At 34.8% G+C, this 24,380-nt stretch overlaps 1 protein-coding gene across 1 annotated transcript in view; it reads left to right on the top strand.

Annotated features, from left to right (window-relative positions):
* Nucleotides 1–1,937: 1,937 nt before the first annotated feature.
* The window catches only part of LOC107299034 (CUB and sushi domain-containing protein 3-like), a gene marked incomplete at both ends in the record, with an annotated part of 53,726 nt that continues 31,283 nt past the window's right edge, over nucleotides 1,938–24,380 (top strand). The window contains one exon of the mRNA XM_015828402.1: nucleotides 1,938–2,132. Within this exon, the coding sequence (XP_015683888.1) occupies nucleotides 1,938–2,132 (195 nt within the window). The remainder of the gene's footprint in view (nucleotides 2,133–24,380) is intronic.

Consider the following 24,380-nt stretch of genomic DNA (forward strand, 5'->3'; position numbering starts at 1 on the left):
AAATTATTCTTTCAAGAGTTAGTCATGCTTTAACTGCTCATAGTGTCTAATGAAGTAAAAGGATGTATTGGTGAGTTTGGGTGGGATAAATTACTACAATTGCTAGATGCAGTTACAGTTTACAGTACGTTCAAAGTCTTTTGGCAAATAGCTTTAATTAATGGATTGGGTCTAATTATTTGTGCTTGTGGCCTGGAATTGCATCTCAGGTGAAAAATAATTAGTTAAAAGTATAAATCTGGTTAATGTTCTTCATTGTAATTAGTTGTGGGAATTCATATTTTAAGAACAAATGCAGTTGCTTAAGCAAGACAAATTTTTGTATGCTTGGGCCAGTTTAACGCTATCCAATTCATCTTCATATTCTCCTTTATCATGTAATCAATGGGCATGTGTAAATTAATAAAATATGGGGAAAAGCCATTTTGAACTGCACTCAAAAACCTGCAAAAAAGATTGTTCACACAAAAAAAACTCTTGATGCAGCAAAAAGTACATTCATTTCAATTTTTTTCTTTTAAATGAATTTAAGTTTTATGTCTTAAAGAAAAAAATACCTAGGTATGTCTTTCTCTTAGGAATTATATTAATCATTATTTATTTTTTGTATATTCTAAACCAGCAGCCCCCAATCTTTTGGGCACCAGGGACCCATTCTGTGGAGAGAGGTTTTTCCACGGACCAAAGGGGCCGTGGTTTTGTGTGCTGCCTGCATCACTTGTTTGCACAGCCCACTTTCTGGCATGCCACGCCCAGTGCCGGTCTACGGACAGGAGATTAGGGAGCCCTGTTCTAGACTATTTGTAATGTCAGAAAGTTTTAATTTCTGAAGCTGGTTTACATTATCTCTAACATTTTGGCTGATCTTAACTAATTTAATCTTTGACTAAATAGCATGAATTCCATTTTTAAATAGAAATGTAAATTTTAGTATGGTAGCTTCCCTTATTCATATGTTCATATTTTTGGGACAGCCTTAATATAACCATATACTATAGAATTAACTATTCCTGGTTCTCATGATGATTTAAAAATGCTTTTCATTAAGAGGGGAAAAACATTATTCATAATGGCAAGACTTGGCAGTAAGATTAAATATTCAAATACTATGCAATATATTGCTCTTGTTGTTATTCAGTAGCTTTTTCTTTTGACAAAGAACATGCAAATCTGCTGTCACATCTGGAATAATTTTCCTTTCTTCCTAGTTTTAAAACAGAGATGTTAACCTAAACCAGTAATCAACTAAAAGGGGAGTTTATAAGAATAACCTTAAATCAATAAGACAGTGAGCTAAATTCCAGGCTTTGCTCAACAGGCAGGACAAGAAACAATTAGGAAAATTCCTAATAATTCAAGAATTTCTAATGAGTTATTTTTACTAGAGAAAAATGAGAGAGCTGTAATAGGAATTGTATAGGGTCTCCTGCTTGAGCAGGAGATTGGTCTAGAACTCTATTATTCTATGTAATTCTAAGAATATTCCAATGTCAGCTGTGTTTCTAGAGGGCGAATCCAATAAAGTGTCTCTGAAATTCTTTTCCCAGTTATAATTTCATGTTGGAAGGTGTATATTTTAAAATGGTGTACATTTGTTAAAGCTGAATCAAAATTTTTTTGGGAGATATATAATATATACTGAAAACAAATAAAAAAGTCAGTTTATAATTTTAGAAAATTATTGATAGAGAATGAAATACATAATTATGAAAAATAAATTCATGACAATAAATGTGGATCTTTAAGGAAACATACCTTAGCACCATTTGGAATGCAAGCTAATGGTAACACAACAAAAAAGGAATTGTATGTACTGTAATGTCTTGAGAAAGACATAATTGATTGGGCTCATACATAAGAGCACTTTAAACAGCAGTGTTAAGTTGTGAACTATGAGCTCTAGTTGTAATTCTTTTTCTTTTTCTTTTCTTTTATAGAATTACAGAGCAGTTCTTGTGGAAATCCTGGCACTCCATCCAAAGGTATTTTATATGGAACACAATTTGATGTTGGTGATAAAATCCGATATAACTGTGTGACAGGCTACATCCTGGATGGTCACCCCCAACTTACCTGTATAGCCAGTTCAGTAAATACAGCATCCTGGGATTTTCCAATTCCTATCTGTAGAGGTAAGTTGAAAATCCAATGAAAACTAATATCAAATAAATATTTATTATAAAAATACTGATATTAAATGTTTAAAAGTTTAATTTGTGAAACTTTATTTTATTAGAACTAGGAGGGTGGGCTTTATGATACTGGGTATTTATTAAAAATAAATGATGATATGACTGAAATGCATGTTTGATGTATAACCTGGATGACAAATAATATAGAATAAAGGTAAATGTGTTATTTGCAAAGTCATAATTTTTAAGGAATACTCTCTTCCAAAAGGAGCTCTAATATTAAGCCTACCTAAATGGTTTGGATTCAGGTTGTCTGAAATAGGTTTTTCTGGACAATTTTTCTCTATGCACATTGAAGTTGTTTGGAGAGACTCATCTACAAAAGCGGCAATCTTGTCTAGCAATAGCTCAGAATTAAAATTCTCCTGTAACTGTCATGATTTCTAGCAGGTACAAATTAAAAAAGAAACTATTTTGGTTTTTACATTGAGTTGGATGACATTTCGCTGAGAGTAAGCTCCACTATATGCGGAGGGATTATTTCTAAGTAGACACACATTAGATTGTATGGTTAATTGTATATATGCTAGATCATTAATTATGCAAAATATAAACTGGAAACTCAATTGCAAAAGAAGAGATAGTATTTGGGAAAAGAAGAAGCCATACTGTTGGGAGGTATAATATTTAAAAAAACCACCCTAATATGAACTCCTTATAGTGGAAGAGAGTTGAAGAACATTTATTAGGAAATTCTGAGTTACATAACCACTGCATGTAAGAGATTATGTAACTCTTCCTCTTAAGTCTTATAGTTGTTCTTGTTGCTTTGGAAACTATGCTCTGCATTGGTTTTCCTAGGAAAACAGGATCCTGAAAACAATACAGTAGAGCTTAAATAAGGCATAGAGCAAGCTTTGGCTACAAGCAATCTATTTAAGTTATTTTAAGTACTGGTGAAATAGTGGTTGCCCTTGAAGTGTCTTCTTACAGCCAACAATTTATTGTGCAATTCCAACTTTCCTTTGCATGGCAACCTGTGGAAAAATAGTGCATCTTCAGAGCATCCAAGTGAGGCAGTGAAAGCAATTGCTACAGCCCTATACATGAAACAAGGTTCAGTTCACAGTACTACAGAGTTTTGTTTGGAGTACAATCCCCAGGGTTTTTTTCAGTATTTGGTGTTCTTCTTTATTGGGGAATTCATTTTATTGAACAAAGGGACAGTGAGAGTTTACACTGATGGAGATCTAATGAAAGGAAGCTAGAGTCTAGAAATTCTTTTCATTGCCTGGCCACATGGAAAATTTACTGTATTAATATTTCCTGCTCACATACTGTACATGCTCAAAAAAAGAAAATATGTTACGTGAGGCTTTCCAACATGGAGTGTTTTAAGAATAGCAATTGAGTTTAAAGACAAATGTAAAATTGGGGTCCTATTGCAGCAAAATAGTGGAGCAAGGAAGAATATTCTGACATCCAGAAAAAGAATCCCAGCACACCTGTTTAGCTAATAAATTACAATAATGATATGAATAAATAATACTTTGCTGTTCTTTTGGGTCACCCAAAATCTATTGTCTGAGATGGCTTCCTCATTCTCTCCAGGCTCGGAAACGTCCATGTTTTCTAAGAGAATCTTTGGTTTTTGCACCACACACAGCATAAAAAGTTGTTTTCTCTGATCTGATTTAAATGTGTTATCAATATTGTACATAAAAAAATAAAACAATAGTATGTTAATACTGTGATTATGTAGACACATTTGCTATGCAGATGCTTGCTACTTGTATTGCAGTTATTGAGTTAAATGAAATTTTATTTGGGTGGGTCTGCTGAATACATCAGTGAGTGCTATGAAAACATGTTTATCTCAACAGATCATGATGAATCAAATGCTGTTTCAGACCTACATATATACTTCTCATCATTGTACAACTAAAAATGGAAAATATTCTAACATCCGATAGAAGAGAGTGTTCATAGCTCAAAGCTGTACTGTGGGCTCCTTGGTGCTCTCTGATCTTGGTTGTTTTCTTGCAGACATTTCATTACCCAATGAGGTAATATCATCAGTGCTAGAAGGGAGTGGGCTTTTCTGTATCATCCCAATTTTATTCCAAGGATTATGTTCAACTTGAAAGCTCTTTGGGTGCTATATATGTGTAAATTCAAGACATTGTTTCAGTGGTTTAAATGACAGAACTTTGAAAATATGTAATAGTCCTAAATTTAATTATCAACAGAAATAAACTTTTCTGTGAAATGGCACTTGAGGGGCTGGACTTGAGGGCTTACCATCTTCTGCAGTGCATTCTGCTACCTGAACATTTGCATGTTTACTAGAGATACTGAATTCCTCCTCCTATTAAAGTGTCTGTAAAGAAAACAAAACCTTGAATCATAGATACATAAAACTTCAGAAGTCAGCTGATCCTGTTTTTCCCAATATTTTTCTAAGGTTGCACTTTGTGGAAATAGAGGCATAATCCAACCAATTCATTTAACCTAATATAATGCTGTAAACACAAGATCTTACTTTAAGTCTTATGAGATATCCATATGGTTTGTTCTTGTTAAGTCCAGTTTAAATGATTCTGCTTTCCTATTGAAGCTTACGCTGGACTAATTTGTCCTGTGTTGTGACTAACATAGAAGCTATGAGTTCCATTGCAGAAGTGTGGAATAAATTACAGATGTGAGGATGGGGGTTGTTCCCAAACTAAAAAAAAAGGATAAATATTTACATTGTCTTCTTCCCTTTGCTGCAGAGACCAAGCAGAAGTTTTCTGTTCAGTTTTGCTATCATACTGTTCATTGAGGAATGGGATTCTGAATCTCACTGTAGTTTTCATCACTGAAATATCTGTTACATTTGAACATTCTGTGACTCCTTTAAGTAACCATGATTCAGAGATTACAAACATTTGCTGCTATAAACGTATCCTGGACAAACAGTCTAATTCAGATGCCTGACAGATCTGAATGGTTTTCTTAATAGGCTTGGGGAAATTACTTTGTCTGTCAGCAACCATGTAGAAGATCTGGTCAATCAGTGGGACAAGGAAATAACTTAGTTGGTTATACTATTATTCTTAAGTGCCCTCTTCCCTGTAGTAGAGCTCAAACTGTTTATAGGAAAAGTGAGAACAACAGAAGATAGGTAGGGGGTTGGAGCATGAGTGGAGAACTTTTGAGATGAATCAGATTGAACTCAGAATGGGCCATTTGTCAGATCCATTTGAAGTCGCACTACACAGCAGTAAATGCTGCCAAGTTTGGGCAGAATGAACCAATGATATTTTTCCATACTGTGTGACATCTGCTCCATATGCAATGTTGTGGGAACACAGCTGGAACAATTGTAAGCTTGCCATAAACAATTTTTATCATCCTTTACAGACAAGGTCAATTGGATTCAATTATTTCTGGATACCACTGTTGGGACAGGTCATGGGGAGATGATCTTGGCAACTGACAGGTTCCTGGCTATTATTTTTAGCATTTAGGTCTGGAGGACATAGATATGGTATGTCAAGAGTCGACACCATTAGTGACATGTTACTCTTTCCCTTTCTATCTGACTAAATTGACCAGGTTGGGGAAAAAATCCACAAGTGAAGCAAGTGACCAGTGCTTTCTTGAGTTTAAGCTGGAATTTCTGCCTGAAGATTTTTCAAATTATAAGTCAGTTTCAGATATTCAATTCTTGGGTAGCATGACTGAGAATGACTTGTGTTTCAGATGAATACCTTTTCTTCAGATATAATAAGCAGAACAACTAGGGGTGAAAACTTGGAACTAATAATCAAAGAAGAGCATTTGGAGTATGTAGTACATTGTTGGTAAGTACGGTAGTTTCACCAACATGGCAACTGCACTGGACAAATATGTCTCTTATTTAGCAAATTAAGCATGGCTGCCTAGGATGTTGCACAAGTAGGTAATGACTAGAAGACAAGATCAGCTTGCTGAAAACAACACTTTTTGGCTTTAAAATGTATGCAAAGTGATGCCAGAAAACACCAAGAAATTTCTGAAGATTAAATAGGCTGCGGAAACTTTGAGGCGGAAGGAAGAAGATACAAATGCACTGATAGTTTAGCCCTTTGAAAAAGGTAAAAGACAGGAAAACTATTTGTTTTCTTAATCACTAAAAAGACTATGACTCCCTAAATGTTAAAATCCCCAACACTAAGCATATACCTATGAGAAATGAAATCATACTGAATGGCAATTCAGTTTCATAAAACATTAGTAAAACATACCAATCCATTTAAAATGGCTTGGATTTCCTTCTTAGAAACTGAACCTATGAGGTATGAATTCAAACCATATATAACAAAATCCATTTTAACCTCAGTACAACGTCTTGCCAGACAAGATACAGTGATATTTAATCCAGAATATTTGATCTAGATGCATAGCTTTAGGCTTAATCACAGTCTCTTAAACAAATCTAGTTATCAAACCATTAGTAAATATGTGTTTCAGTACTGTTGTTCTGAAATCCAGGATGGGGTGGGGTATGATAATAAACATAATGACAAATAAACCATCATTTTACCTTATTTTTATCTATATTCAAAGCCATATACTTAGTCATTATTAATAGGTGATACATCATTAATGGTCAATGCTGATAAGGATATATACTGTATGTTCCCATCTTCTAGAAGTGCCACTGTTCATTTAAAATATTGCAGTCTGGATTCATGAGAAATCCATATACAGGAAGTGCTTGTTTAACAATTGTCTCATTTAACAAACATTTATGATGGTTATGAAAAAGTAAGTTTATAACCAATCCTTGCACTTATGATTTTTGCAGGTTTGTAAGGAAAGAAAATTAGAAATAAGATAATCAGCACAATCACAGTTTCACTTGGCAATTGTTTTGCGTAACAACTGAGTCACTAGTCTAAATTATGGTTACTAAATGAGGACTTACCTGTACAAGACAGGCAAAGTTTAAATGGAGATTTTGATTTATTGTGTTATGAAGTGCCAATTACTGTGTGCATAGCCCATGACCAGTTTTTAAATTAATTTCTCCCTCTGCTGACATATGAATTTTGATTGGGATATGTTAAATGATGAAACCTGACAATAGTTTTATTATCACTTTCTACTTTTCAGACGCTGTAGGAATTGTAGTCTGCCACATACTGTGGATTGGTGAGAATGATTCACCAAAGGCTAATAAATAAGGTCATGGTTAAATATAATATAGTCACTCTGTAAAGCTTATATTAATTAGGAGATTTGATAATCAGGGATAATATCTTATATGTTTGAAAGGTTGTTCTATTTATAGGTAAAAGTTACAACTAGCTTATAACATTTATTGCATCTTTTACAGATGTGGTTTAACTGTTGCATATTAAAAAGGAACTGTTTTTATTTCATTTTATTGCTTTGATATGACAGACAAAAAGAAGTAAATTTGTAAAATGGGGAAAAGGGTAAAAACAAAATAAAACAGTTGATATTTAAGTAAATACAACCTTCAATTACAGGTAGTCCTCAATTTATTATAACAATTTATGTTTCTAAGCAATGTGGCTGTTAAGTGACTTGCATCCAATTTTGTGATCTTTTTTGCCATTGTTGTAAAGTGAATCACTGAAATTGTTAAATGAATTATTGTCAAAAGCTAACTGGAAATATCACTAATGGTGATCACATGACCCCAGCATACAGCAGCCATCATAAATACATGCCGGTTGCCAAGCACAGATTTTGATCACATGACTGTGGGGATGTTGCAATAATTTTGTGAGGACTTATTCTAAGTCACTTTCACAGTGCCATTGTCACTAAACAAATGGTTGTAAGTTGAGAACTATCTGTATAAGCATTTAGAAAAGTAAGGCAATTCAGTCTTTAAGCAACACCCTAAATCTTCACCAAACAAGTCACATTTGTCCAATTTTTCCATTCTATGAATAAGAAGGACAAGGCTGAAGATTCTTGAAACAAGCATTTGCAGGCTTTGATTACCCTTTTTATTAATCAAATAAAAGCTTGGTAGCAGGCATAGAAGTCTTTTGCCAAGGAGATATATTTTTGCAATTCACACCAAAGTTATAGAAATAACTCCACTTTTTAGGAGTATACTTTAACAACACTACTTTAATGGAAGCAGAAAGGACAGCTTTTAGACCAAAGGTCCCCAACCTATGGGCCACGGCCCACTACCTTTTGGCCACTGGGCCACATGAGTAGCTGGCTAGTGCATGCACGCGTGTGCATGTGTTCACCCTCCCGTGCCACCGTTGCTGCGAGTATTGCACTGGTGGCAGCATTGCCATGAACCTTGCGTGAGCGGCGTCAGCACCACAAGGGGCAGGTAGACAGCGGTGCATAGCATTGCCGTGAGCCTGGTGGCTCCAGCGCCACAAGCCTTACACAGGCGCCGGCTTCGCTGAGAGCCTCGCACACATGCTCGCAGCCTTGTTTGCGTGGTGTGCATGCTTGCGGCCTGTTTTTGCACGCATGTGCACATTTGGCCACATTCACCTTTGTGCATGCATGCTTAAGGCATCTGCCCCTCCCTCTCCCATCAACCCAGAAAGGTTGGAGACCTCTGGTTTAGAGCACCTTTAGCTATAGCAGCTGACTGGGTAACCTTCAACCCATCACTTGCTCTCAACCCTATCTATCTCTTGCCTTTGTTTTTGTTGGGAAAAAGAAGGGAGGAACATTTTATATATATATCTGTTGACGAGCTCCTGATTAAAAGCCTGGGTTCAAATATTTTTATACAGATGAATCAATAAATCATTGGAAAATATCATTCACAATATTCAGAATATTCAATAAATATGAAACAAGCTGAAGGAATGATAAATCCTGAATATTAATGTTAAGTTACTACCTCTCTGATATAGAAAAGTAGATAAGCAATCCTTTCTAAACACCTGCTAATGATTCCAGAAGTTTGAAAAAGAATCTTATTTAAGATCAGAAGAAATATTTTTAACTATTATTTTTTTTAAAAAAGAAACCTCAGATCACTGATTTGTTAGAATGGGAACTCCAACTACATTTTTAAATGTAATTTATATATTTTTTATAAAGCTTTTCAGTTGTTGTTAAAAACAGAATAGTTGGATTTAGCTTCTAAAAATCTCTGTTCAGTATACTAAAATCATAGGCGTTGTGGAAGCCACCAGTCAGTCAAGTCCAAGTAGAAAACTTGTTTTAATTGCCTTGATTGCCATTCACAGCATTAAATGAATTTATGCTGTCTCTGTAACCCCTTAAACTCTTAAAAATATCATTAACAAAAAAAAAAAAACCTCGTCTAGGGTATTAAGAATATTTTCAGCCTAACTTTTCCTGAAAAAGTATTGAGACAACATATTAAAATAGGGATTATTACAAACAGCTAATCTCTCATGAGAGTAAGAGTCAAATTCTCATTTCTTTCCCAACAACATCCAAATATGTCTGGATGCCTTGAATATGGAAAATAATATGCAGTTATGACTATAATTAGAACAGTGTTTGCCAAGAACTTTCTTTCTTTCTAAAGTCAAATAATGAGCCTTTTAATAAAAATATTGCCCATTTCAGTATGTATTTTTACACCACTTAACAGTGGTAAGCTTCTATACAATACATATATGAACATACATATATGGGGGAAATACATATATGAACATACAATACATATATGAACATACATATATGGGGGAAATGGATTTTGTATGTAGCCAATCAGATTTATGTGGCAATTTACATCATATGTGTACTGATAATCATTTTGCAAAAGATATAGATGAGTTAAATTCCATCATTTGTATGATGATGTCAATGCCCAAATGATAAAAAGTCCTGTAGTGCCCAAATTTTTTGATTCGGTGAAAGCCAAGGGAAATCATTCAGTGAAAGCCAAGGGAAATCATCAAAACAATTAAAAAAACGAAAATTAGAATATTTCAGACATGTGATGCGACACCCAGAAAAATACAGCATACTCCATTTAATCCTCCAGGGAAAGATTGAAGGCAAATGAAGTCCATGCAGAAGAAGAACATCGTGGCTTCAAAATCTAAGCGACTGGTTTGAACAAAACTCAGCAGCACTTTTTTGTGCGGCTGCTGATAAAAACAGGATCGCCAACATCCGATAACGGATATGGCACAACAACAAGAAGAAATTCCTTTCATAATGTCTTGTCATTCCCTCAGTTAGTCTATTAAAATCAGGTTTCTTTCTATAGCCCAAGAGAGATCCTCTGCAAAGCATGTTGGGATCAACAGAGCACTTCTCTTGAAGCATTAAAGCAGCCACATCATTTGTAAAGATTGCGCGACTACAGTGAAAGTTTTTCTTTGCTGAGTGCAGAGCTACATCAGTTTTCTGACAGTCCCAACAGAAATGTTATCTGTCTTGAAAAAGTAATTGCAGTGAGATAAGTGCATAATGACTTCCTTGGTCCACCTGCCATCCATTCTTCTTGTTATGTGACCAGCGCATTGCCATTTCAATTCTTTTACTTCTTGATGGTATCGTATACTTTTGTTTGTTCTCTAATCCATGTGCAGGTTTTTCTATCTTGTCTTGTAATGCCAAGCATGTATCTTTCCATGGCTCTTTGCGCCACTTGTAGCTCTTGGATGGATTGTGAGGTTAGTGTCCATGTTTCACCGGCCAAGATAGACATAGAACGGATCCCACTTGACAAATTTGTCCCACAAAAGAAACCTAAAACAAGATGGATGGACAACATCAGCAAGTATTGCTGGCCCAATTGACAAAAGTAAGTTTAGGACCATATTAGTCGGAAACATGCAGAAGAGGCCTTCATCCTGCAGTGGATAGACAATGGCTAAAATGATGATGGTGATGATGATCATGATGATTGCATAATATTTCCATCAGGTACTGTCTCCTTAGTGTTAACACTTGATTCCATGATTGCATTTAATTTTTAGTCTTTGCTTTCAAGCTGAGTAGAAATCTGTCACAGCTCATTGAAGTAGATGCATTCTAATTTGCAAATGAAGGACAATTGTATTCCTGCTAGAATATCCTATAGTTAATCCTCTCATCCATTTGACGCTTATATCTGACCTCTAGATCTGCAAGCTGGAATCATGTATCTTATCCTGCCATGTATCTTATCCTGCCCAGTTTTAGCTGACAGCAACTGGAAATTCATCATACTTCTCATCAGCTCTTATATTTGGATATAATTCTTAGACTTCAAATAACTGAAAGGATTTGTGGTCTGGTGTAGTTATTTATAAGGCAGCAATGATGGAAGAGCTTTCCTGACTGAGTTTTATCAGCCTTTGATTTGGGTGTGATCAGGAGTTAAAATGAATTTAATATGGTACAAGAAGCATACCCCAACTTTTGATAAATACCATCATTGTTTCACTTTGGGTTATCTCCTAATGGTACCAATCCAAAAGAAGATCTGCATTCAAATTCTTTACTTTTTACTTGAAAGTTCACTTAAAAATCCTACCCAAATTACTTTGGTTCCATGTTTCTATCAATTCAAGATGAGAAACATTATGGGGCATAATTTCCTGGCAATGTATTATTTAATATCTGGGGATTATTATTTTTTTCATGGAACTATGTGTGCGTGCATGCACACGCACACACAAACTATTTACTTTCTGTTTATGTGACTCACATTTTAAAACTATAATAACATGAGTTTTAAATCAGTCAATCAAAATAGCACAAAAAACTATATTTCCCTTCTTGCTTTTCTTATCCCAGAAATGTTTAGACTGGTTAGGCTAAAAAAGTACCTTATTATTTATGTTAATAGAGGTTTAGTTTTAATAAATTAAGGTTTCATAGGTTTTTACTCTTCCAAACACTCAGTGTTATGGCCCTTCCAACAATAGTCTATGGATATGAAGTTTGGGACCTTTGCAAACCCAGTGTTGAAACATTTTCGGGCATGCAATGTGCAATGAAAGATGAATGATAAATATTTCTCTCAAAGATCAAATCAGGAATGAGGAAATTTTCTGACAGGCCAATTTCAAAGATGACATAAAAATAGCAGTGCACATTGTATGTTTATTTGGCGATAGGTTTCACACAAAATGTGTCATGGTGGTACGTCTATAATTGTCAGGTGCAATCTTCACATGCGAAGGTTCAATTAAATTGTTTTATTACTAAAAGCCTGCACACAGGAATCTTCCCAAGTATATAGTCAGCATCTGCTTAGAGTTAGAAAAAAGTCAATGACACTGAAGGGGGGTTAGACTTAGTTTCCTTCTAGAATACATAGGGATTCTAGATTTATTGATTCCCCTTTTTACTCCTTCTCCAGGTTCTGCCATCCCTTCTCCTACAATAATTGCACATGGCCATTCAACTATCCTCCTTTAAGATAGATGGACTGTATATGGATCTTAGTCCAAATAGGAATACTGTAGTGAAAGGCAAAATGAACTGGCTGTTTTGTATGTCAGCAAAAGGATATGATGATAAAGTGATACAATGAAAGTGAAGTTTTTATAAAACCTTACTTTATTACTAAATTATAGCACCAAAGTGATCCCTTATAGGAACACAGATTAGAAAGTCAGAAAAGAAAGTAACTCCAAGTAATTGGCGTTTTTTTGTTTGTTTATTGGATGTGGAGATACAATTTTTCCCAAGGTTTGCTCACAAGATTGTATATTTGATTAGTCCTGCTGGTTTTAAAGTTTTCTCTTTGAGATATAATAATAATAATAATAATAATAATAATAATAATAATAATAATAATAATAATAATGATGATGATGATGATGATGATGATGATGATGATGATGATGATGATGATGATGATGATGATGATGATGACGACGACAATGACCTTGGAGGTCATCTAGTCCAACCCCCTGCTCAGGCAGGAAACCCTATACCATTTCGGACAAATGGCTGTCCAGTTTCTTCTTAAAAACTTCCAGTGTTGGCACATATGTTTTTTTATGTGTAAAAATAATAGTTTTCACAAGTTCATTGAAGATGACACCATTATATAAGTCAGAAATATAGTAAAACCTACACTTTCATAGAGAACTGATTAGCATTCTTATCTCTGACAATTTGGCAATTAAAAAAAATAGCAGCACCGATCTAAATAAGGTGAAATTCAACAGTATTTCTAGAAAAGATAGGATTTTTTTGCCCTAACTAACATACTAACATATGATTTAATGCAGTAAATTTTATTGAATTCTAAAATGTCACTGCTCATTTTAAATGATTAATTTTTACACTATCATTACCATGGTAGTTATTGCCATTAGCTTCCTATGGAGGAAATCTACTATTTCCATGCAAGCATGTATAAATTTAGATGCAGATATAGATATAGATGCATATAAACAGTTACTTTTTCTCTTCCCAACCACTGCAAACAAAAAAAAATACTAAGTACGTTTGCTGTCTTGATTAATCCCATGATCTATTAAGAAATATCTAATAGGAACCAGTAAAAAAACTAATTATTAGATCATTATCTATTATTATTAGTTAAACTAATTATAAATTCAATTGGTCTTATTTCCCATAGCATTCTGATATTTTATTAATATTTGCTATTTACTACTATTTTACTATTGTTACAATTGTTTTTATTTTAAATTTATGTATTCACAATAAATTTTAAGAGCAGTATATCAATATTACTTTATTTAAAAAATTGCAAAGTCTGCAACGTTTGCAGCAATGAGAGGTTGTTTTATAAATTTAACTGTAACTTAAATTTACACGCCAATTCTCAAGCACCTATAAGCATGGAATAAACCCTACAATAATACAACAAAGTACAAAATATAAGATAAAAATCATAAATTCTAAATTAAAATCAATAGAATGAAATGAATTAATTCCTAGAAAGTTTGTGAAAATAATGCATTTTGCTATTTATTTATATTTTGTTATTTATTTAAATAACAAAATCCTTGCATTTAGGATGGATAACTCCATTTCTTTCTTTCTTTCTTTCTTTCTTTCTTTCTTTCTTTCTTTCTTTCTTTCTTTCTTTCTTAATATCCGTATAGGGAAACTTTAAAATAGAACTGAATTTGATGGGATTTATTTTTGAATAACACTTCCTAGAGAGTAAACATTTCTACATAATGAAAACATTTGATATTAAAGCTTTTGGCAAGCCCAAAGTTCTTATTGAATTAACATAGCAATACAGGAGTCCGTAAAGAAGATCATGTTGTCATTTTTGTCACCATATTTTTTAATAAACATAGATGTCTATACAATGTAAGGGACGGGTGTCAAATTTACTGCATCACGTGACTTTTTTTGCATTGCTGGGGTGGGCACGGCCTCCGTAAGATGCAACCGGCCCGCAGGCCGGCAGTTTGACACCCCTGATGTAAGAGATAAACGTAGAGCAGTATCTGGAATTTTCAACTGACATAGTGCCATAGCTGGGACAGTTTTGGATTTGTTAGACTCAAGAATATTCTCTTTCTATTATGTCATCCAAATTTCATTATCTTTCCTATTGCAGTTTTCTGAAGGTAGAAAATGATAGAGTATAGGGTACAGGCAGAACAGAAGGTTTAGGAAAAGTACATTTACATCTTGTTAAAAAAAACCACTGGATTGTTCCCAGTCATTTATTTCTGCCAACGTAAGAATAGATTGTCTCCAATGATGACATTGGCAGTCTCTTGTCTGAAGATCTCATTGACAGACCCAAAATTGCTCGAGAGGTTTGAGGCATATTTAGAAAACCTTTGAAAGGTATGTAAAAATTATACGGGAAATTTCAAATGTGTGGAAAAAGCCCACCTAGATCACATTAGATATTACCCAATTATTTTTTTAGCTATGTTTCCAGTAATAGTTAAGAACTCGGGCACTGAATGTGGGATGCAGTAGTTATGACCTCTGCTTGACCATTAACTATTCATTTCCTATTGAAACTTTTTTGACTTGACAAGACCTTTAATTCTTGTATGAAATTATCTATCATGTCCATCCATTCATCCATCCATCCATCCATCCATCCTCTGTCCTTTATTCTCTATCATCTATCTAGACATATACACTATATCTTATACCTTTTTCTGTCTCCTAATCTATTGGTGATAGAATCTTCCTTAGTAACCCTATATATTTGATAAGTATGCATTTTTTAAATTTTTAATGTCAACTTTTTACTTAACTTTTCTTTAAAGAATTCCAATTGATTACAGATTCCTTTGAGGTTAACAAGGTCAAAAGAGTATAAATTATATTTGCAAGTTTGAATTTTAACACATTTCAGTCATTACCATTGTATGATAATAAGAAATAGTTTGAAATCATTGCACTATGAGGTTGGACCATTTTTTGATCTCTCATTTTTGAAACTGCACTGTTCTGAGCTTTCTGTTGCCATAACTTTACATATTTGAGTTCATTTTTTATATTTTAATGTTTTTTTAGTACTTGAATATTTCTTACCTTATGATTCTGATACATTTTAGTAAATCCAACATTGTAATGTAAAATCCAACCATTTGATAATTTTCCCTAATTACATTCAGTTATATCCCTCTGTCCTTCTATTAGAAATAACAGCAGGATTATGTACATTAGTTGGCTGAGCACCAAGGGAAGCAAAGCATTTCTCTTAATTTCACAAGAAGAAGCCAGCATGAAGGTTAGCTGCCACCTCCCATTTTGGGCCACATCCATCTGGAGCTGACTTTCAAAATAATCTGGTCCATCAGAAGTGTTTGTCCTTAGTTTGCCATATGTCAGCTTAGTTCCATTTAACTTTCCATCTTCTCATGCAATCTTTCTCAGAGCATAAACAGTATTGTCAAGGTAAATAATGCCTGTCAAATCTCTTTTTTTTGGAAAGTTTCTGCTCTGGAGTAAAAGTCATCTAGTGTTGGTCCATTGATTGAAGGTTTTGCTAATGAAACTGAAAGTGGAATCATTATATTTGTCTTTTGCTTCCCTCTCTAAATTTGTCTAGAGAGGAATCATTGAAATCTGATTTGGAAGAAGCACAGGGAGTTGTCAGAAGAATAAAATTTCCATTAAGCAAGGAAACTAAGCAAGGTGGATGGATTCAGTTACAGTAGTGATGAGTACACCGTTGGAAAACTTGGAAAGTAAAGTTAGAAACAGGTGGTTATGGGAAAAATCTATTTATATAGTTGTTAAAAGTCAACACTGACTTAAAAGCATATACTCAATCAACATAATAAAAAAGGAAATTAGATGTGGTTGCATTTTATTCCCACTATCATGACCTGGCCTTAATTCCAAGCAATTAGTAAAATTGGGGAGAGCAAACACAGATCAGTTTTTCCATTGGATGAGGAAAAGGGCTAAACTCGATGTGATTTGAGAGGGGTAAAAAAATAAGTTCAAGAACAGCAATTAGACCAGAGAGGCAGGAAGGTAATCCAATACAAGAAACAAAGACAGCAAAAGCCAGAGGTTAGACATTCTGTGGAAGGATATCTTCACCATTGGCCTTAATGGGTTGGGACTGATGAGAAGTGGAACCAAACAATAGGAGAAGGGCAGAAACCTTACTGTTATACCTTTAATACAGAAAGTCTTTGACATAGGAACATAATTGGGACCAGAACTTCTGTTGCTAAGTGATGTGGTCCTTAAGTGAGTCATGCCCAATTTCACAACCTTTTTGGACACAGTTGTTAAGCAAATCAGATGGCTGTTAATCAAACCTTCTCCCATTACTTTTGCTTTTTGGAAGCCCACTGGAAAGGTCACAAATAACAATCACATAACAATCACATGAGATGCTGTAATTGTCATAAATACATGCCAGTTGCCAAGCACTTAAATTTTGATCATATAACCATGGGGCTGCTACAGTGCCATAAATGCAAGGACCAGTTGCAAGTCACTTTTTCCAGCACCATCATAAATTCAAATCATCATTAAATGAATGGTTTTAAATGAAGTACTCCTATAATACACATTCTATGATAGGAACATGTTATCTGTTTAGAATATGTAGACCAACTATCCAATGAGTTTCAATTCACTTTCCCATACTAAATGGGATCTGTTGCAAAATAATGATAGCCAACCTAAGATTTCCCAGTGCTGAGAACTGGCCACAAAGCAAAAGGTTCTGGCCCCATTGACTATTGCTTTGGAATCTTGTCACCACATTACAAAAAAGATGTTGTGACTTTGGAAAAAGTGCAAAGAAGAGATGATTAAAGGCCTGGAAACTGAAACATATGAAGAACACACACACTCTCTCTCTCTCCCTCCCTCCCTCCCCCCCCCTCTCTCTCTCTCTCTCTCTCTCTCTCTCTCTCTCTCTCCATTCCCCTGATTATTCATGCTAAATTGTAAAAAGAAAAATTCTAATACATATAGATCTAAAGTCATGTTGTCTTCAATGCCATATGAAAAATGGAAAGCAAATATATTAATTATAACACCACACTAATGGTCTTTCAAATGACTGATAAAAGTTAAAGTCATATTTTTTGGTGTTACCTATTCAAAAGCAAGGGGGGGGGAAATGTTTTTTTTATAGCTCTGCTAGCCAAATGGCAGTGAGCTTGCATCATTATAACTGTTGTTACATTTGTGACAGGATTTCATTTAGAACAGGGGTGTCAGACTGCTGGCCCGAGGTCCGGATGCATCATAGCGAAACTGCGCCCACCCCATTGCCGACAATGGCAAAAAAGTTGTGATATGTCACGACACGTCATATGACGTTGCGAGTTTGACACCCCTGTTTTAGAATATATTATCAGAAATAAGGCCAGGAGACAGAGACAGCAATATTTATAGCCAAGCTAGTAAGTGAGACACAATGAAAACAAGGTAATATCAGGAGGCAGTGACAAAATAATTATAAGAGTTGATTTTAGAGTAGAAGACATTCTTGTACAGTCAAAACTTTGTTCCATGTGATCACAGACATTAAATAATGACATGCTAAATGATAAACAGCTGGCATCTTAGCTAAAATAGTTATCTCTGCAGCTTTCAAAGATTTTATGTGCTGAGTTAACCTTTTAGCTTACAAAGAAAAAAAATCTACAACAGATGAAGACAAATGAAGTGATTAAAGTCACAGCTGCTTCCAGTAGGTAACAAAAGAGACAAATATTAACCTTCACAGTTTCACAATATACCATTGAAGAGCTTGTATGACTTTAATGTCACTTAAAAGGGGGAACAAATTGAACATTAATGCTCCAGCATTAATTAATTAATTCAGACAGTCCATCCTTTAAACCTGACACACTTTTTAATAGTGATAATTATAATAATTACAATTCCTTTTCAATCTAGAAGCTATTTCAACTGTGTCAAAGAAACTACAACATTGACAACAAAGGAATCATGCCCACAAAACTGCTGATACTGTATTTCAGCTAAAAGGGGAAAGTAGACATTGATTCAGGGCTGACTTAGGCTATTTCTTCTTCTTCTGTGTTTAAAAAAAAAATCTGAAATTTGAGACTGCACATTTCTCTTAATAATCGACAGGCATGTGGTTTATGTGTCAGTTCTTTCCAGCCTCTGATACAACAGCTTTTTATGAAGTCATTTGCCCCTCAGATACAAGAAATGGCACTTGATTGTCAGTTCATCTTTCTAGCTGTCTCCACTCTTCATCTTTGGCTGCCATTATGTTGAAGGCACTTTAGCATGTTCCATTCTTCTGCAAGACTTAAAGATAATATTGTGCTACCAAAGCTCTGATAATAATAGTCTAGGTGCCAACATGCTGATGCTCTTTCTTGATAATGAAAGCTGAACAATTATATATCCTATGGAATTGACCATTCCTTATACTTGAACTCAGCTGACAACCAAAATAATGCTTTTCTTTTCAAAGGGTCTTTTTGTAGACCATCTGCTCATTTTCATGTGCTAGAAAATCCTGCCTGGTGTGCACTGACATTTTAACATCACAATCATTTAAGTTATGTCCCAGTTCAAATCCTTAAGTCTGGAATATCTAAAATCAATTGTTGGTCTTTGCTACATGGCCTGTAGGATGCAAGTCTCTGCTCCTCTTCCTGGGAGCAGACCTTCCATTTCTGAATAGAAAGTATAGTCCTATGTTCAGACAGCAAAATAGTACTGGAGGGATCCATATTGCAGTGTTTTGTAAGAATGGACAGTAGAAAAACCTTTCAGATCCTCCCTGGCAATTAATTAGGTTCTCATGGACATATGCAAGCCTCTCCCAAGACTCCAGCTCTATAACAGATGGACTTTGGCATCATTGATATATAAAGCATATGTTCTACAAGTGAACTTCAGAAAACCAACTGTGAAAATGTGCACTATATCAAAAGAAATGTGTTATTTTCTAAAGCACACGTATTGCCTGAGCAGACTTACCCTTTTTAAGGTCATTTGTTCATCTTCAATGTGACCATGTTTTTTTTGTTAAAAGGGAGGGAGGGAGGGATGAAGCCATCAGGAAGCAACTAATATATTTTAATAGGAATGATACATCGTGAATTGTTTAACTGTGGATTATGAATAAGCCTTCAATTGATTACATTCATGCCATAGTTAGATTCACATAATACACCAATCCTAAACATATATTCATTATACACATAAAATAACATAAACCCCACACCTTAAGATGACTTCCAACATTTCTTCTGTAATTTGACAAACACTTTCAGGATGATTTGTGCACAGATGATTGCCACTTTTGTGTGGCATTTGTGCATAGAAGAGAATATGAATTTTGATTGATGCAATTAAAACCCTTTCATAGCATCTAGAGGGGATTCATTTCAATCCATTTTTCAAGGTACTAAAATAGATATGCAAACCTGGGGCACTGCAGTTTTCTGTAGAGTGCAGTTTGCATTTATTAGTATAAAGTTATTTTACTTGTGGGGGAAATGGAAAAACTGCAAAAAGAAGGACACAAAGTACAAATTTTCCATTTTTCAATTGCATCTGCAGATTTCTATATTGGCCACTGTGGTATGAAGAGCTGCAGTAGTGTCAGGTCCCCAAAGAGAGATTTTTCAGGAGTGACAGTGGAAAAAATTTAGCTGCATGGAACAGGCACTTCTTCCTGAACACTTAATATTGGATTTTGACAAACTATAGATAAATGTCATTTTCTTTGATTCCATAATGTTTTCACTCCTGGCTGAGGAATTCTGGACATTGGAGTTCACACATCTTAGAGTTGTTAAGGTTGAGAAACATTGATTTAGAGGATTATCATCTTAAACCAATGCAATATCATCATCATCCAAATTTTTGCATGCAGCAATTCTTGATTCACAACATTATGAAAATCCAACAGAGATTCTTCTTTTTATATGTTTATCTTTTATTTATTTATATTTTTCATGACACAGAGTGCAGGATATGTAAATGATCTGTCAGCTCAAAATAATATAGGTTTGGTGTTCTCTACCTGAATGGTAAGATCAATAGAGAAGCAAGTTGTTGAACATAGTATGGTTCTTTTCGGTTTAAATTTACAGGGACATGGCCCAAATGGCAAATACGATATGTTTCCGTGATTTTTCGTAACAAGATATATGTCATATCATTCCAAGGCTCAAATCAATTCCATTCTATATGTCAATTTATTTGTTCTGGGTTCAGATAAACCAGAATGTATAAAAAGTTGTAGATATTCTGCCATCGGAAATTGGAATTCAGGACAAATCTCTTGAGAACAGAAAACTGGAGAACCACTAAATTTCATCAAAATGTTACACCCTTTGCTACTGCTCTTTACTGCCATATAGTGTTTGTCCTGATTTTTGTAGCCTCAACCTTATTCAACTTAGCTGTAGGTATTCTAATTAAAAAATGTGAGGAAAGATGGGTGGTTTCATGGTTTTGGTCCATCATACTAAGCAAACTCTTCTTTTTATCTTCTGTTGATGTTGAGATCCATATACATTTATATAAATGTTGAGTTCTGTCAACTTCAAAGCATTCTGAAACCTGGTACAAAGGGCATTGAAATGGTACAGGTACTCCACTATGCTTATTAAGTCATAATAATTGTGGTGGTGGTCTTGCATTATCATATTTTTGCCCACCAAAAAGCTATATGCTGATGACTTGCTTTGATTCAATTGACTTTTTTTCTGATTTAATTCGAAAAGCAAAGAGCAACTGTGCTTGCTTGGCTCATAGATTTTTTTGACTTGGGTTGTCATGCATTCATCCTTTGCATTCTGGTCATACCGACTGCATTGCACATACACCAATATCACTTCTGTAGCAGACCAGCAAAGCTAAGGTATATTAGCATGAGGTTTTTTGCATTTACTTCAGTTGAGTCCATCTGCTTTTCTTTTCATTTTGAAGGAGCACACATTAATTCAATTGCATGAAGTCCATCAGTAGCTTACCTTCCAGGGAGTTGGATGATGGTATGAGGATGGGGAAGAAAGAATACAGTAGTTCTCTTTTTCTAATACTAGCCTAAGCACCGACATCTCTGTGTAGTATGAGGTAATGTGGCTTCAGAACCAGGATAAACTTTGTCTGATCTACTTTGGCCAGGGATTGAAGTCCAGCAATGTTATCATTGGTCAGGTATGAAAAGCAACTGAACATGGCTTTGGGCTTATGGAAGTTTTAGGGGATAGATGATAGATACATTCAATGCAATTCTCACAGAGAGAGGGGAAACCCATATTATATTCTTTAATGTGAGCCACATTCATTAGTTCTGCTCTGAAAGTCCCATCCAAGGAGCCATAAAGTTCAATGTGAACTTTATTCAGTGGTGTTTCTAAGGACATGCATCCAGTGTACATCTCTCATGATGACAGATAAATACCCATGACTGTGATTTTCTCAAGTTACATGAATTACTGGCTTATAGAGTGTCCCCGTTGAGTAAGAATTAGGAGGCCAACATTTTGGGAAATCTGAAAACATTAAGGAAATAACCTTCAGTTCTCCTCCATTGGCAGTTCAAAGAAATCCAGCAAGAAGAGGTTTATTTTAACAATAAAGGAAAGTAGCTCCAAAAATTAATTGTCCAAGTGTTATCGGTTGTGGTTTATCCAGCTTTATCTACTATGGAGAACAAACTTATTTATTCTCCATAGTAGATAAAGATGTAAGTTGTTGGGCAAAAGATATATTGTTGAGCAACTATTACCAAGTGTAGCTGAGATTGATCTCACTTGCCCAAAATCCATGTTGACCCTTTCCTTTAACTTTTCATGACTAACTCAAGAGATCCAGAATGGAGAATATTGCCATGCTGATCAACTAGCAACATTTCTCTACTACATGGCAATATGGCAAACACAATGCCACAAAATGAGGTTGGTGATCTTGAGCATGCTAGGAAAAAATCAAACCTAAACCAGGAACTGCTGATAGAAGAACATCTGCTGGATGATTCAAGACCATTTTGGTTGTCTTCTACCTGGGCTATTTTTCTCCACAAGAATAAGTGAATGTCTGATAAGTCTGATAACTAGTCTGACTAATGCTCTAACTATCCTAGCTCTTCCAGCCATGCTTGTTCAGTAGATGTTGTTTTTTTTTTTTAAAAAAAGATGGAGGGATAGAGAATTCAACTATTACCAGTTAGGTCCTACACTGAACATTAGAAGAAACCTTAAGTCTCTTAAAGCAGAATATCAAATATTTCTATTAATGTATGTACACATATGTCTAGCATGCAATAGCGTGACAATTCAGACCAAATAGAAGAACTCATTCCCTCAAATAAGCAATCACCTATATTTGGGACGGGGAGGATGTCCTTTTTAACTTTATAGTCATTTTGTAATCAGTGAAGAAAAACAGTGGAAAAGGGTGAGAAGGGGGAATCTCACTTTGTTTTACTAAAACTACTACCCATTTTAGTACAGTGAAACAAAATTGAGAGTAGCTTGGCCCAGAGAAAGGCTATATATTTATCACTAGTCATAAATAGAGTATTTCTCCAATGGATGTTAGCCTTACTATGACCCTATATGCACTGCATTTTCCTTAAATATCTGCTCCTTCACTCCAGGATTCCATCCAAATCATCCTACTCATCCAGACCCTCCTAATTCTATTGGCCTAGATGTCTATGGAAATTATCCAAGAAGATTCCACACCCATTTTCCTCATTCAGGTGACCCTGAAGGCACAGATAAACCTCAAGTGGCCTCAGAAAGTGTGCTAATGACCAGATGACTGCAAGGAAAATAAATATTTCCATCCCCCACCATTCAGACCGAATTGAAGAAGCTTCTTGGATGAGAAACGAAATATCTTCAAGGAAAAACAAAGTCCAGTTGTCTTTTGAAAAAGCACTTTTAGGTCTAGATAAGAAAACTCAATAACCCAATTGCAAGATAAACAATAATGTCCAATCAGAGCAATAAAGTAGAACATTCAAAATACACTAAAATATGTCTGATATGAAACATCTGAAAACCATGGTTTGTTTCTGGAACAGATTCCTATGCAGATATGTATATACAAGCATATAAACATACACAGACCTATGCCTACTCTTCTATATAGCACGTCCACCTTTTTCTGTTTCTGATAATTGCCTACATTCATTCATTCAGGCAAAGGAGATTTCTCCCTTTTTAAATTCTTATGAATTACACTCACTCCCTTATTTCTAAATTGTCAGTATAGCAAAGAATCCATTTTTTTTAATGAAAAGGCTTCCCACAATGTTATTATTAGTAGCTGGCACAGAAAGAATGTGAAGGATAAGCTAGCTTACTAAGAATGAAAATTTGTAATTTTGGGAACTGTTTTCATTTTTGAGAAATGTTTTGCCTAACTCTGATTTCATTATGTGCCCTTTAGAATCACTATCAGAAATTACATTTTCTCATTAATTACCAAATCTAATTTTCATCAAGGAATTATTACAATAGTCTAATCAATTTGTATGTTAAAGAAGCAAATACGATAGCAATAGCACTTAGTCTTATATACCACTTCGTAGTGTTTTACAGCCTTCTCTAAGTGTTTTACGGAATCAGCATATTGCCTCAAACAATCTGGGTTCTCATTTTACCAACTTCTGAAGGATGGAAAGCTGAATTTTGAGCTGGTCACGATCAAACTCCTGACAGTGAGCAGAGTTAGCCTGATGTTTATAGACACCAATTTAAAATGGTGGTTCAATACATAACCATGGAATGTTCCATTGGAATCTGCCACGTTTCCTAATTCATTTGATTTGCATTTTCTATAGGATCATTTTCTTATTTGTTTTTAACTGTAGAATGCTATAAAAGAATCACCTTCATTTAT

The sequence above is a fragment of the Protobothrops mucrosquamatus genome, unplaced genomic scaffold, assembly GCF_001527695.2.
Source record: "Protobothrops mucrosquamatus isolate PMUCROS unplaced genomic scaffold, P.Mucros_1.0 scaffold4456, whole genome shotgun sequence".
NCBI classification, from domain to species: domain Eukaryota; kingdom Metazoa; phylum Chordata; class Lepidosauria; order Squamata; family Viperidae; genus Protobothrops; species Protobothrops mucrosquamatus.